The sequence below is a fragment of the Pygoscelis adeliae genome, unplaced genomic scaffold, assembly GCF_000699105.1.
Source record: "Pygoscelis adeliae isolate BGI_AS28 unplaced genomic scaffold, ASM69910v1 Scaffold131, whole genome shotgun sequence".
Lineage (NCBI taxonomy): Eukaryota > Metazoa > Chordata > Aves > Sphenisciformes > Spheniscidae > Pygoscelis > Pygoscelis adeliae.
In genome coordinates, this window is record NW_008824058.1 from 1,644,639 (window position 1) to 1,661,332 (window position 16,694).

The 16,694-nt window shown below is 42.3% G+C and overlaps 1 protein-coding gene across 1 annotated transcript in view; it reads right to left on the minus strand.

Moving 5' to 3' along the window:
• Positions 1-16,694, minus strand: part of GALNT13 (polypeptide N-acetylgalactosaminyltransferase 13) — a 139,154-nt gene that overhangs the window by 28,083 nt on the left and 94,377 nt on the right. Inside the window, exons 9-10 of the mRNA XM_009334034.1 lie at positions 4,199-4,338; positions 182-280 (exon numbers count right to left, since the gene is read on the minus strand). Coding sequence (XP_009332309.1) covers positions 182-280; positions 4,199-4,338 — 239 coding nt within the window. The remainder of the gene's footprint in view (positions 1-181; positions 281-4,198; positions 4,339-16,694) is intronic.

Sequence of the window (16,694 nt, forward strand, 5' to 3'; positions counted from 1 at the left end):
AAACCAGCCCCACGCCTCCTGCAGCAGGAAAGAAATGCCGCCAGGTGAACCCGCAGCTCCCGCACCGCTCCGCGGGAATCCTCATCAGTTCCCCCTGGTAGCTGGTGTGCCTGTGGCTAAACAGAAGCAGCTTGAAGCAGCTACTGTACCAACAGTACTTTTTGTTTTTTTTTAATTTTACCTGATTTCCTCCCATGCCGTGGCAGTTGAAAATGCCCACTTTTTCATTTTCCTTGCGGCCCATGTTGTCTAAACACTGGTTGGTTTCAACGTTCCTGATCTGAAGAAAGAAAGAGATGAAACGTTCTGTGAAAAAAATGCCTGTAAATGTCATATCTGTGCAGAAAAAATTATGTCACTGTAGGAGAAAGTACATTATCAGTGCATTCAACCATATGAGCGTATTTTAACTTGCAATTTGTAAATATGTCACACTCCCAAAAGAAAATGAAATAACAAAGAGTACAATGAGATTTTAAATTACATATTAAGTGTAAGTGTGAACAGCATTCAAGGAAAATCTCATTCAATGCTCTGTGTTGTTTTGTTTAACAAATATAATACGCTTTTACTTCTAAATAATGCAAAACTAATGATTTGCCCAAGATAAGAACTTTTATTTTCTTCCAGCAGGGCTGACTCTACTCCAAGAGAGAAAGGCTGAGTATGAACAGCATCTGACAGGACTCTTTCAGAGCAGAGGCTGCTGGATGGCTTTGTGACTAAATACATGCTTTTGTAAAGTTTTTTAAAAAAACCTTTCCCCTCAGAATCCATCGGTCCTCAGAGAAGAACAAACACACTTAGTGAACTGCTTAAACAAACCGTTTCTACATAATTTGTGCGTAATGCAGCTGGGAAGAAGGCAGCTTTAGGAGCACGTCATCTGCGACACAATACACGACGGGGTGAGTCCCAGCGATGCTCAGCCCACGCAATTGCAACAAAAGACCATCAGAGCAAGAAGCAATAAGGAGCAGCAGTGTAAGTACCAGAGCATTGCTCCCCAAAACGTATTTTTAGAATACACATTTGTGCAGGAAAACGGCTGAGTATAAAAGCAATCAACCAACTTCAGCGCCGTATGAGAGGAGGAGCGGGAGGACGCCACAGTCCCCCTGAAGCTCTCCCGCATCGCAGTCTCCACGCCGGTGTGTGCATTCAGCCTGTACAAACCCCAGCACGTGCATATAACACCTTTTTTCTTAACCCTCCTCATATATCTGTTAGCACAGTTGTACAGACAGAGCTCCCCCTGCTCCTCCTCGCTCCCGACAGCATGGGGTGATCTTCTCACTAATGTGTGCAAAGCAAAAATGCGTCTCTGGGTCCCCCATTCCTTTGGTAAAAACTGTTGCGAAACCCCGAATTTTGAAATACTTCAGCAGCACTTAGTACAACTCTCAGTCGTCTGCAGTTCCCCGTGCCACCTTCAGAGGCTCAACGGGCACGGCAGTCAATAGCAAAACCAACGCCACCAGACTGGGCTTAACCCAGCAATGGGAGTGAAATGGGACGGTGCAATCTGATTAACGACGCTGGGGAAGAGTGGCTCAGCCAAGCTCACGTGGCCGCTTCTTAATCTGCTCTAACGTTGTTAATCACACAGGAAGAAATCGCACCACCTTGTGCTGGTGAGTAATCTCTCAGAGGCCCATGCTCTTAATTGCTTAATCCTCTAAGGGCTGCCGAAGCCAGGAGAGAGGCCGCCGGCACTCACAGCCCGGTCGCTGACCTGGGGGTGCAAGCCCTCCGGTGCCAGCTGGTAACCAGACCGCTGGTTTCCACCACTTCCCAGCTGCTTTCAAAACAAACGGCCCTTCTTTAGAGCCCAGTGAAAGTAAACGGCTTCACGTGGCTACGGCAGTACGTGGCTTTCCGGCGTAACCCGCTGCACGTGCCCACGACCAGCCGGGGCATCGCCGGCAGCAGAAACGCTGCAGCTGCAGGGGGGACGAGCCAGTCCACGGACAACCCCTCCTCCTCTCCCTGCTCTCCTCTTCTCCAGCACGCGCCACTCTGCAGACCGCCAAAGCCGCTGCAGTCCCAAAACTGTATCCTAATGATTAGCTCAGATGGTAATCCCAGCCTTTTTTGTTAAATCACCTTTTTGTAGAAATAGAGTTTCAAGGACCTCCACAAGAAAGGCGATTTTTTTTTTCCTGCAATCCCTTGATTCAGAGGACGGAAATGAAAAGTGACTTGAAAACTCACCTATGACTACCATGTCTTGGGTTTATAAAAGAATTATTGTCTTGCATTTATTTTGCATTCACTTGCAATGTTACATGATTAAAATGTAAAAAAGAATATTCAGTATTCACCACATTTTGCACATTTAATGCCTATTCTGAGGCATATTTTCGTCCATCTAGGAAATTCAAATCTAATACAGTCACTGTATATAAGTTATGTTCTAACTGAATGGAAAATTTAGTTGCAAATAAAGGCTTGGCAATCTTCAGGATCTGCCTAGTAAGTGTACAATGAATAGACTTCATAAACTACCTACGAACTTCAGTTCCATACAACTCCACGTTTTCAAAATTTCATTTAAAAATCGCGCACTTTGTTTATAAAAGCAACAGACGTATATAAATTAGTTGTTCAATAGCCAAATAAAATCCAAATTAAAATGTACTGCAATACTGACGATTAATTCTAACACGTTGAGTGGTGCAAGTGAACCATGCATGAACAGTGTCCGGTTTAGGTCACACCTGCACTATCTTGCAGGAGGTCGTAAGTAAGTGAAGGATGGTTATCCCAAATCTGCCAAAATGATTCACTCTTTTTACCACTGTTTATACTACAAAAGAACAAAATACGCACTCGCGCAACATAATTTGAGGCCCAACGTTGAACACTCATTACATTCAGATTGCACTGCACTACGGGGTAATTTTCTCAGGTTTATTACCAAACCCGATTCTGAGCAGCCAGCAAACCCGCGGCCCCCACCGGAGGGCTGCTGAGCATCGCCTTCGCCCTGACGCGAGCGGAGGAGGAGCACGGTCACCCCCGGACCGGGCCGCCTCCACGCACAGCGCACCCCGCAGAGCAGCCGGGGCGCACCGCGGACCGTTTGCGGACTCACGACCCCAGCTGCACCGAGGAGGCAGGCGGTTTGTCTTACCTGAGACTAAACGCCCGCTGAAGGAGAGGAAAATGGCTGAGAAATACACTTCCGATGTTTTAAAAATTGTCTGCTGCTGCTGGTACCCGAGCTTTAGGTCTAAAAATCCACTTTACTGCTCAACTGACAGTCAGCAGCAGTAATAGTCAAGTATGAGTTTTAATTCATAGATCCTGCCTGAATTGCTGTTGCCATAGAAACTGAGGCTGTGTTGGTAAAAATAAGGTGTTTTAATAACTATTTTATTACTTTCTCACACTTTTATTTTCCAGTCTGACAATATCGTACAAAACCTTATTATTTGACACTTGTTCGATGAGTTCTTTCCTTGCTGTAAAACCAGGTTTCACTTTATTTTGTCATAGTTAAACTGGAAACCCTACTGTGGCTTTTATTTTTTACTACAATTGCAAGTTTCAGCAGTAAATTACTTTCCTGGATGTAAAAAAGCCATTTGCTCATTTGATCGCTATTCTATCCGTAGCTATCATTAAATCAAACCATTCAAGAGCTTTTAAAAGTCAATGTAGGTACGACTCAATAGAATATTTTTAACAGTGAATTATCTGAATTTTAAAGAGACTTCAGTTCTCGGTGGTACTGGAATCATCAGGTCATTAGGAGCGTCTGTGACACTCAGCTCCAGGCAGCCTTGCTGGAAAACACAGCATCGATGAACAAACACATTTCTTGAAAAGGAAAAAGCAAAAAAAGCTTTTCCTACTCTACGTGTAAGGGGTAAATGATGATGGAAAGTTTCCTTCAACTACCGCATGTTACGCAATAATTTCAAAGTATTAGTCACAAGCCTCACTTTTCCAATACGCTACTCAATTTAAAAGATAAATTTTTAATGGTGAACATATACATTCAGAAGAGCAATGCCCCCTTACGGAAGATTTAGAGAAAACATAACCTGCTGAAAATAAAGGATAAATGAGATACAGAGAAGGCACACAAGCACTTTATTCCTTTCTCCAAAACCACTTCATCTTCGTAGCGATGCCTCCGTTTGCACAATGTACTTACTGTTTTCATTTAGCCAAAGGAAACGGTTCGTACCTCACCAAGCGAGTAATAGCGCCGTGGAATCTGGGAGTCGGGATAGATGTTCTCCAAGTACCACGAGAAGGGTTTACACTTCAGATTTTCTCTTAGCGCTTTCCTGACGGATACGTCCCCATAATCCACCTTAACAACACCTGGAATTGTTAAGAGAATAGACGATCAAAGCACAGTTTCCGTAAAGCTGCAAAGCATGTATCACAGATCCTTCTCCAGTTGTCATCATTTCCTTTTTTTTCGATATCCATTTGCTGGAATTACGGTACAGCAATATGGGAACACGTGCAGCTGCTACACCGTAGATCTTAACAAGCATTAAATGATTAATTTAGCAAATTGAAATGCTTGGAAAATTACATTTTTTCTTTTCAGATAACTTATCAACCCAGAAAGGCAGGGCCACTGAACTCCTTGATTTCTTCATATTCCAAAATATTAAAAGAAAGGAAAACCATATTCGTTCACATTTCTACAAACCATTTTTTCCAAAGCATCTCACTGGTGTTTTCCAGCACTCTGTTCTGAGAGAAATAACTCAGGCGAGGCATGGCCATTTTACTGATGTAATCTAGATCACCCCTTGGGTGATTTCACCAGAAAGGACACGTTCTCCATCCTGAGAAATCCCATTGCTCCTAAAGGAAGAAGACGTCGCATCATGTCACAGTTAAATTGCCACCGTGTCCGGCGGCGCCGTTCCTAGCGCAAGCCTATACATCAGAGACCTGAGCCAGCAGCATCCCGCTGGCCATCAGGAGCGGCGTGTGGGCCACAAATCAGGAATACAGGTCATGAAGAGAAAAAAAACAGAGTAATAATCAAGGAGAGGGCAAATCAGTTAGAAATCCCCCCCTGTACAGTGTATTCTTATTTAAACTAAAAGAATATATGGTGCTTTCAAGACTTACGACAGCCAGTCAAGCAATTTATTTATCTGTTGATGACAGAAGCATGCACCCAGGCAAGAAGAAATGTTAAGTGGGAGGACAGAGGCACGGCTGCACGTCCCAGGCACAGGAGACCGAACGAGAGATGAGCACTGACTGCGCGTCGGGCACGAACACGCATCGGACGTCTCACAACCCGAGCACATCAGCACCGCCGACGGGTTAAGTCTAAGATAGAGGCGATTTAAAAATCACCATCGTAAGTGCACGAATAAGGAACTTGCAAGTTTTAAACGTGTTCTCGAAGCCTTTGAGATGCAGCGTTCACTCTCCAACCGGTCCGTGTAACACAGGGTAGCACGCTCGCCCCGTGCCCGCTCCGGCCGAGGGCGGTGGCGACTTCACCACCGACAAACGGCAGCGGAGGTGAGCGCCGCTGGAAATCCTACCGGAGCGGACACCGCTCACGGGACCGCAGGGAGAAAGCTCAGCGCTATGCCTTCCCCATAGCTCCTTGGAAAGAAATCCATCACGCTGAGAAGAAACGTCAGACAATTTTAGTGCCAAAGAAAGGAAGACTTCATATATTCAACTTCTTAACTTTCTATATGAAGGAAGTATAACAGGAAAATACCATTTCCATTTTCCACCCTCTTATCAAGCCGACTTTTGCAGGTGTGCGTATGACTTCCAGAGTTTAAAATAATACTGAACCGGTAACCTGCAACATCCTTTTCAATGCCGACATACTCCAGGGAGGGGACAGCTCAGGAAGGAACCGTGCATCACAGAAAGAAACATAAAGGCCAGTCTTAAGGTGCTCGGCCAACTTGAGTTATTAAGAAGGATAACCAAACCCCAAAAAGCACATAAAATATTCTCTGTAGCCTAATTTAATCTAATTTTAGACGAGAGCGATCGTCCAAAGAAACAGCGGTAGGCAAAGCATTAGTAACTGCCAGCACTCAGCTGAAGTGGTTTGAAAGACACTCCCAGATTTGCATCTCAAATCCATGCTGCATTTCCATCACCTTCTGCTTTCCATTATTTATGGGATCTTATTCTGAAATTATCATAGAGGTGAAGCTCCAAGGATATCAGCATATTCTGCTAGGAAATCACACCCTAAAGCACAAGACGATACCGATTTTTAAAGACATTCAGTACACAACAACAGTAAAACTATTCATTACTGTTAACAAAAATTTAACTTATTTTGGATAACCACTCTTATCCATATTTCCAAATCTTTACTGGTTACGTCTTTGACAAATTGTGTTTATGTATCGTTATGTAATTGTCGGATATGATGCAATTCTAGCTAATTAACTAAAATACAGGATACTCTACAAATTATTGCTACAGGCTAAAATCAAGGCGGGTGCTCCTGGGAAGCACTTTAGCCTGATCACAATGGCTGGGGGCGACTGATGCTTCATCAGCTCCGGATCAGCAAAAACTCCTCAGAAACCTCAGAAACCAAATTGGTGCCAAGAAATTAAGTGGCACTGACTCAGGCGTTAGGAAAGTATGAAATTTTAAACTTCAGTAAACAGAAGTATTCAAATAAAACCTTTAACCGTAACCCATATAGAGAACTTAAACCACAATAACTTAGGGGAAGGCAGAAAAGTGAAGACAAATGAAATCCAGGTTAAATCCAGGAAAAAGCTGAGCTCACGGCACAGGGGAACACAGGGGCTGTAAAGGACAGATGTTTGGGACAGGAGGCTTCGTCTGCTCTGCAACTCTCAGAACGTCTTCTGGGCTACAGTACGTTCAGTAAGGCGTTTGGGGAGGTTTTATAAAATTCCTAAAGGACTCGCAGATTTTCATTTTTTTTTTCCCAAGAAACAGAGGTAATTTATCAGCTGTTCTGCAATCAGGGAGATTGATCACAGGGTTTCATTTGACTCTGTTTAGGGGAAGAAAAGCATCAAAAGGTCAGTATTACAGTTGTTATTCAGTATTTTACTTTTTCAAATGGCAATTTTTCTCTAAGTACAACTCATGCAGTCACCGTTCAGTTTAACTTACACTACCTAAACCACCTTGGCGCCTAACCCCTGTGCTTCCATTAAGTAGCATCTTACGGCTGTTCCGTTGCTCTGCGTCTACCTGTATTCACCACAAAAGGGCCAAAGGAACCAAACACCAAAGAGTACAACCGCTGGACCCGGTCGGGCACCAACAGGATTGTGACACGAGTTTCGCGGCAGAGTATTTGTCACTGGTATGTACCAACGGTGGAAGAACAAGAACACTTGTCTGACTTTGAAAGCTGTCATCTGTGCAACGTGTGCTACGCAGGACTGAGCTGAAAACATCTTTGCTTTCAGAAAAGAGACTTTATTTAAAACAAAATAAATCCCGTTTTCCAGGCAGGCTTTTATGGGAAAGGGGGAGTGGGGTCTGTGACCGCTGCCTCTTCCGGAGGAAGAGACGTGCACTACTGCTATTATTTGTGCTACTCAATCCTTAGCTATAATTAAGCTAATCTTCCTCGTGGGAAGGCACTGGAGGTGTTAGAAGAAAAGCAATATCTGTGTTTTGTAGCGCTTGGTACTGTGGGGATCCGATGAAGCTGAACATGAGGAAAAAGGATATTAACACCGTTATAGTCTGAGACTGCAAACAACACAGCCTCCCCCCTCCGCACGCACACGCTTTGATATTCGAGCTACAAACCAAATCAGGAACACTGTCTCTCAATGAAAATACCCTGTAGATTCACCAAACACCTTGTTTCTATTTTGCTTTACAATTCTTACAGGGTTTTCTATTTCCACATTTGGTTCAGCCCTGCAATTGCTGGAATAGAAAAAGCAATAAACCTTTTCCACTCAATCTCACTCAACTTCATACTTGAGTTTTCTGTAATTAAACAAACTACAGGAAAATAAATTCTAGTTTTACATTTTAATAAAACTTAGCCGTAGAGATGGGGAGTCTTTGGTGGGTTTTGGCATGCTCACCTCACCGGGGCAGGTTTATCTGAAGGCTCTTCAGGTCGTGGGATCCCACAAAGAGATGCAGAGACCGTGGCCGCTGTGCCCCCCCCAGCACGCTGGTGACCCAGGTCTCCAAGGCACTGGCATCAGTCCCCCCTTCAATTCAAGCTGTCCCTTCCCTTTCTCTCCATAGAGTCCTAATACACGTTGACGATACTCCCCGCTACAACCCTGACAGGTTCTCCTCTCCCAAAGCTCCTCTGTTTTATATATTCCTCATCTTGCACGAACTGGGCTGGCTCATTTCAGCAGCATTCATGCACGTTGCACGTAGCGATGCTAGCACATACACCCTGCTTTGTCTTCAAGCAAGGACCTCATTTGTATGGATCTCCAGTAAACCTTTATATTCCCTTCTGCTCAATTTAAAACCAAGCTATTATGAATCGATACCTATTTATTGTCACTACTCACTAAATAATCGATGGGACTCAGAGGAAATATAAAAATAATTAATGACTAATAAGTCTGCTTACACTTAAATAAGAAAATGTAAGTAAAATGTCCTTGGGTGCACAAAAGAAATGAAACATCACAAGAAGCTACAGAAAGTGTGGCGTGCAAAAGAATGGATTAAAAATAACTCAGGAAAGACGCAGATTGTTTTAACAGGGCAGCAGATGTGTTTCGAGTAGAACAAATTAAATGGTTGCAGCATTGCATTACACCTGCATTTCTTCTAATGGGCATATACTGCAAATTGGCATACAAGGACATCGTTTCAAAACTGGCTAAGTGTACTATTTCTGCAGAACAAGACATTAATTCATGATGATAAAGGTGAAAAAAATGTCATCCGTAACGAAAGAGAAGTTGCAGAACTGAGAATAATTTTCTTTATGTAAGAATAACACTTGGAAAACTTAATCCAAATTAGGTTTTTGCTGTCTTTTGCTGCCTTGAAAAGCCTAAGAGAAACCGTTGTTTCACTGAGCCAATATTCTAGCGTATTCAAAGGGAGAGCAACGTGACCAGAGAGGCCAGCGTATGCCCACCCGTCTGTAGTTCAGCTTTGAAAACCTGCACCGCGTTGCACGGTAGCCAGCCCATCACCCGAGGTGCCCCCTTTAAATGAGAAAGCTAAGAACCAAGTCAGAGGCCACCGGGAACCTCCAGAGACAGAGATGGATTAGTTTGATTCTTGCTTTTTTTTTACTACCAAAGGAGGATTCAAAATTGTATCGTGTTTCACAGGATTAAAGATGGCAAAGTGCTAAATTAAAAATGAGTCTGCAACACCAGGATGCCTGGTATGGCACACATTACGGGGAAAAAACGAGAACACTTGCTAATAATTTTGGAAAAATACTAGTTGCTGTATTAAGATGATTCAACCGGTGCCTGGGAGGACCCTTCTCTCCAGCACGCTCTGCTGCCTTTTCCTTCAAGGAGACAGAGGGTGACCGCTTGGGAAACTCGTGTGGTGGTAAGCAGGGGCTTACAGTCCACATCGTCACTTTGCCGACACGAGAGGGGCGACCCGTCCCTCCCAGGACAACGGTGGAACGCCAGGCAGGTTTTGCAGTGCTTTATGAGCTCCCTACAGCAAATCCAGAAAATAATACACGCATTGGTGTACGCTTCTAAAATCCAGGGACTGTCGTGTTATATCCGTATCAAAACCAGACATGTTAATTGTTAACACATGCATTTTCTAATTAGCCAAAACATTAATTCCTTGACGTGTCTTATTTATACTGCCAAAAACATGCATAACTCATCAAAAAAGTAAAACAAACAAAAAATGTGCTAACTCAAAAAAACCACCACCACCTACCCTCCTCCCTCTTCCTGAGAAGTTCTTATATCAGCTCATGAGTGATTTAAGATAAATATAGGTAGTGGTTTCATAATATAAAATACGGTATGGAATGAAGATCCTGAGCTTTTCTTGGGAAAACGCCAGCTATATATGCTTGGAGAAAATCTGCTTACAAGTTCTAACATAAAAAATCTTATCACTCCAGAAAATGAGTCAATATTGTCAGTATTTCTGCAAATAAAGCATTGCATGACAGTGTGCTCACTTTTAAAGCTTATTCTATGGCAAAAGATTAAGACCTTAAATGTTGTTTTACCCTATAAACACACCTGTAATGTATGATACTTATACATGCATATTTTAGAGAGAAAGATGGAGCCTAATTAAACATTGCCAATTTCGTCCAGACACTAAAGAAAAAAATACCAATTTTACTGAAATACGTATCAATGGGAACATTATTTTGGATAAAAATAAACCTGCATTAAGACGTTTCTCCAGTCCATATCTCAGGAAAGCTTCTAAGAGAAGGTAGAGTTGAAAAGAAACCTCTGACTTTAGCTTTAAACACCCAGCACCAAAGAGTAAAAATTAAGTAGTAAAATTACTGAGGTACTAGAAGAATTTTGGCAGTGAAAACGTTTTTCCTGTGAAAACCATAAAATCACACTACATTACAGCTCTTCTTTGGCATAAAAAGTATGGAAATTCAGTGTTCCTGGGAAATTTTGTCTTTTTTACTAACACATAAGAGTAACAGGAGTGAAACCTGTGCTACTGGGATTACAGCAAAGCTAGAGCTGATTTAAGTTATAAGGGTGTGTATGGAAAAAAATGTATTTTTGTAGCTGGAAAAATTACTAAACACCTTCATGAAAGACCAGTACATTCATGCTGTTTGCAAATTTAAACATTTGCTTTCTATTGACATTCATTGCATTACGACCAGACAAGTGGGTCAGCCATCAATCTCTATTTTGCAGGTATCTCAGCCGAGTCTCATTTCGAACATCCCTGCGACCCTGCAAAACAGGATTGTTTCCAACTCAGGGTGATAATTTTAGAGACAAAATACAAAACCAGCCTCCCTCCACAATGTATTCAAATATATGTTTTGTATTACCTGCTATTTCAATATGGGCACGGTACACAGCATCCATGAGTGCGTTATTTTTCCTATTCCGTTTGTATTACATGTAAAGTAATAAAGGTTTTCTTTCTACTCTTCCCTATCAGCTGAAAAGCTACATTAAGGCATTAGAGATTTGCAATACGCCTCACAAGGGATACCTTTAGGAAAAAATAACCTAAGGCGGCCCTGTCTGTCTGGCAACAACCTGCCAACCCACTCTTTACACTCCATTTTATTACAAATTTAATAAAATGCTCTTTGCAAATATCAGTGCTATAAATGACAGAAAAGATAAAACACAAATTTGATCTATCTTGATTCATCTATGTTAATTAGGCAGGAGCACTTCTGTGTTTGTTGATCTACAAATGTCATCTTTCTCCTTTAAAAAAAGCAAGGATACACACAAAAGAGGGATCACATCTAGAAAGAAAGGTTTTAACTCCCTTTTAACTGCAGCTTTAGGTTAGGGCAGTATTAACAGGTCAAGACCTTCGGAACAACTACAAGACAGGAAACCCCAAATTCTCACACCTCCTCTCCTAAGTACCTTTGATTTAAATCAAGCTAGAAGGCCCCAAAAACTAACATTAATTCTCAAGGCAGTTGCTGGTTTTAATATCGCACTATTCAGGTAAATACCGAGGTGCTGCAAGTCCTGCCCTTTCTTCCTACAAAGGCTCCACGTGGGAAAGCATCCACGGCGCTTCACCGGCTTCCGCCACGAAACCACTGCGGGAAAGAGGCTGGTACGCAGGAGGTGGACACCTGCGATGGAAAGCAGGGGTAATCTCTTTTTTACATCAGAGTTTAATACTTTTTTTTTAATTTTAATAATTATAAATTTTAAATTTAATAATTTTTTTTTAAAGAGTTTTCCTTCCTGAGCAAGGAACCTAGACAGGCTCTTTGGTAACTATGACGCTGAAAAACTTGTATTGAATTTTGTACTTGCTTTCTTCTTCTTTTTTCCGTTATTTTTCTTTTTTCCATTTTTCTTTTTTCCCTTTTTTCCCCTCTTCTGGTTTTTTTTCCCCTTTTTATTCCTAGCACAGGCGTTTCCCGTCCGTGCAGACTATGGGAGGACCAGCCCAATTCAGCACGGCGGTGCTTTGCTCCCGTGGAAAATCCTCCTCACTCTGGGCAAGTGCTTTCGCAGCCGGACCACTGCAGAGCTCAGCTGTCACGCAGGTGCGCAAGGGTGGCCACCCGTATTTCACTGCGGGATCATAACGCCACTGGTTAAATGAACTTATTTTGGAATTAGCGCACTTGCAGCTCCGGCAGTCCTCTAGCACTAAAATGCTAAATAGGTAAGGGAAGAGTGAAAGTGTTTATCAAGAGCTCTTACTTCCTAAATTGATACAGTCATTATCAACCTAATTATATAATTACACTTGAAAGGAGGATTGCACATCATCTGCTGTGTAAATCTAAGTAAAACACAAGCACTTATCTTGTAATCCCAAATTAAAACTATAAAGTCCTACATTTAAATTCTCAATAATGCTTTAAATAAAGTGCTCGAAAAATAATGTAACTTTGCATTTTAGCCTTACTTTAATAGCTAGGTAGGACATGGGAATTGAATGCTAACTGATTATTAAGAAGATAAAGTGGTTTAGCAATGCACTGTGTACAGAGAAACTGAACTATTACGTGCATTATCTTTTTCAGCTGACTGTGCAAATGCAGGCCTATTCTGAGCATATAATTATTTCCATTCAATGATTAGATACAGTATTTTAATGCATAAATGACATAACTGCCAACATTTAGGAATATACAGGCTGAGCGGCATGAGATACGCTGGAACAACTTGAAAAAGAAGTTAATAAGGCTGCTAGGATTAGTGTGCTGGGCGACTGGAACAGGCTGAGAAGGCACATACGTGCAAATCCATCTGGGTATGCACATACGTGCTTACATGTGTTGGAAACAATAAAATCAGACGCGTGGTTTTGCGTATGAGAGAGAAAGGTGTCGGTATAACAGCAAAGAACTGCCTGGAGTGTAATCCTGCACTGTCGATTTACATCAATTACACGGAGAATTTAATGGATAATAATGAAAATAACTGAAAGCTGACTGCTAAATATACTAACAGAGATTAGTTATTATTAAGCTATTAGGGTTTTTTTATTAGAGATGCCAATAAAAGACCGATATGGAGGGAAGGAGAGAGAATTGCTGAAAACAAATGAACATGCAGCACTTGGCTTTGCAGCTTGGTGTTGCATCGGGCACATTTTGCGTCACCGGGGTGAGGTCAGCCATCCTGCTTTTTGGGTGCTTTGCATTCCCAAGGAGTCAGGAAAGAACATTTTTTGCCGTCAGAAAATTGCGAGGATTTGTACTGATTTAGGAGGAAAGTCTCCTCTGTCAGCTCAATTACCCGGCACCATTTTAACCTTGTAAATGAGATGGGCTTCAGAGCACCACTGACGTCCACTGTAACACGGGCAGTACGCGGCAGCTCCTCCGTTTTTCAGAACAAATCCATGCATTTCTTTTCTCTTCTAAGAAAGGGACTTCCTTTAAACCCATTTGAAGTGCATCCAGCATTTCTGAGGGTTTTTTTACAGTCTCCTGAATTATTTGGCTCTTACAGTTTCGGGCTGTAATCACGCTGCAGACTCTTAGTTAGGCTCCTGCCAAGGAAAATTCAAAACTCCTTGTCAAATGCACTATTTATACTGAAACAAAAAGGTAAGTGTTCCTCACTACAACTATATTTTGTGATCTTACTCTCAGTTTTCAAACCCATCCCAGCCTCAGCAAACAGAGCTTTCACAGCCCTGGGGCCCCGCTCCAGGCAGAGAGCAACGCCACTCTTCAGTCCAAAACACACAGTGAAAATAAAACTGCATTGTTTCCCCACGCACCAATGCCAAATGACACAAAGAGAGTATTTTTTCTACAGGAATTGTTCCTCCAACCTCTCACCACGTGACAAATTAAGCCTTTTTTTCAACTCAAAATATTTTGCACAGAATTCAATCTGTATGGTTTTCCTTTTTTTTTTTCTTTTTAACCTAGATTGGATATATTAAAAATTCTCATTCCTAACTCATCTGAGCACGTGGCGTGAACAAACAGGCCACACATAGGATTGCCAAATTCAAGGGTAGCAGAAATAAAAGATTTTATTCTTATCCACACACAGCTTCTACAAAGATAAGGGAAGGCACCAATTTTAAATATGTCTAAGAGCACAAAAAGATGGGCTCTTCTTCAGTGGAGTTATATTTTTACGAGTAGACAGCCTCAAGAAAGCAATTCATAACTCGATTGATCAAGACTTTTACCTCGAAATATAATTACTAGGCGTGCACCCTAATTATGCCGAGATACACGTTTAACACAACGCCACTGTGAACAACCATTGGTGCCTCTTTCTCTGACGACATCATCTAAGAAATCAAATTCATCAGGTCCCAGAGGAGAACTGGGCAGATGAGTGTGCGCTGATAGATAATAGCTTCAGAGACCTAATTACTAAAATGCAACTTTCTTTGTTCTCTAACAGAATTATCTAGAGATCTGTATTTTCCAGATTAATAAACTAAGATAAATGTGTGCCAGACAAAAGGATAAAAAAACAGTTTAATAACGTTGGGAACAATTTCTGACATTTAGACATGACCTATTTAAAAAAATCTACTATTTCCTATGTGTTCTTATTTTTTAGTTAAAATGTTATTGTTAACTTTATTTTCTAAAACCCCTAAGCACTTTTCTCCTCCATTTGCTTCTTAATCCTGAGGAACATGATCATCACATTTTAATTGTCAATTAATATAGCATATTCATAAATAACTTCAAAAAAGATCAGCAAATATAAAGGAGACCTATAGTGAAATTCTTTCCAGTGATTGAAACAGCAACAGACATTAAGTTTGGAATTAAACAAATCTTGTCCCGCAAACATCACTGTCACTGACCTAATTTCACCTTTCTATTTCAATACAGTTTTGTCCATAGGTTCTCTATCCGAATTTTGTATCAAAATCTTGGGCAAATATGCAAATGCGTAACTGCGTAAAGAAGAGAGAGTACATTTAGCAGCACTAAATTTCTGCTGATTTTTACTCATTTCAGAAGTGAACAGCAATTTTGTTCATAGAAAGATAAGTAGTAACAATAAATACAAGAAGCGCATTGGCATCTCACCCTAACTTTTTTAACAGTTTCATTAAAAATTGTCACGACAAAAATAATTTTATCCTGCATTGGCTCCACAGTTGTACCTATAACTAACAATGGCAAGCAAATGAGCCAGAAATTAATAACTTGCACCCCTGCCCACAGAGCTGAGGTTAAGAAGAGCTTGAAGCTGAGCCATCAAGACCAACCACACCTCTTGCGGGTGCCCTTCTGCGTGCTGAGAGCTCTCCAGGGCCGTTCGCCATCGCTGGGCTAACGCGTTTGAAGGTGGGACGCCTGTCCCACTGGGACGCCCATCAGCAAGGAGCACACCGAAGCGCAGTGGAGATGAAAGGGTGAAGTCCATCAGGTGGGACGGGGGAGGACGCGGCGGTCAGGGCAGCGCTGGCAGCGGGGAGGGAACCCAGCCCCGGGACAGCTTGCCAACACACAGCACAATTTGGCCGACGGGATGATCTCCCCGCCTAGCTCGGAGGGCTGATGAGAAGGTGGGAATTTATGGCTTTACGAGGGTCTCCTCGGCGACTGCGCAAGGGCTCTTCAAGGGAGGCCCCGGCATAATCCGAACACTGTGCTATAATCCACCACGAATGCGCAGAGCAGGTTAAATGGGTTGAAAACACGGTTGCCTTCCTCCCCTCCCCAGGCAGCAGAATGCACACGTATTTAAATGCTGGCAAGATAAGCCCCTTTTGCTTTGTCTAATTGAGGTCTTATTTTTATCACCAGTAGCCAAAGGCATGCTCAAACCCGGACAGCCTGGGGGTGCAGAGGGAATGTCCCCCCCCAGTCCTGCACCCAGAGCTGAAATACTGCAGGGTTGTTTCGGTTTCTGTCTTACTATTTTTCCATCTTTTCGGCTAGAGACTGCATTTTTAGAGCCACCTTGGCATCGTACTGGTATAAAAGAAAGGGGAAAAGGACACCAGCCCTGTGCCAACCCTGGGGAAATTTTAATAGGGAAATGGATAGAGGAATGTCCTCCCCAGGTGGAAGGAGGAAAAGGATGCCTCCGCTAGCGGCTTTTCCTTCCCGAAGGAATTGCTGTGGAAAGCGGTATTTGCAATGCAGGGTATCCCACTGGATGTCAGACTGCTGAAAAATGGTTCGTTAAAGATAGCCTTGCATTTCTATCTGTGCTTAGGAGCCTAAATTAAAATGGCCTACAGCAAGAATTGGTCTTTTCAATGGGAGAAGGGATGTCTTCGCACCTCGGAAACCAGCTGATGAAATGCAGGCTAGAAAACCTAATATTGGACATCCAAGTTAAAAAATGTTGCTGACAAAATCTGCCCCTGCTGCTTGCTGAAACCTAGGAAATTGTAAAGGTAGCCGCAAAACTGACTCTCCAAAGTAATTTCAGAAGCTCCTCTCTAATACAACAGGAAATAACCTGTTACTCCTATCCAAAATACAAGTGCTAATTAGGAAACTTCAAAACGTTCACTCATTTGACCTCTTACATAGCAGGTGCTCTTCTAGACAGAGCTTCGCAATGGCTTCTGCCATCAAAAGCACCTGCGTGTTTCCAAAC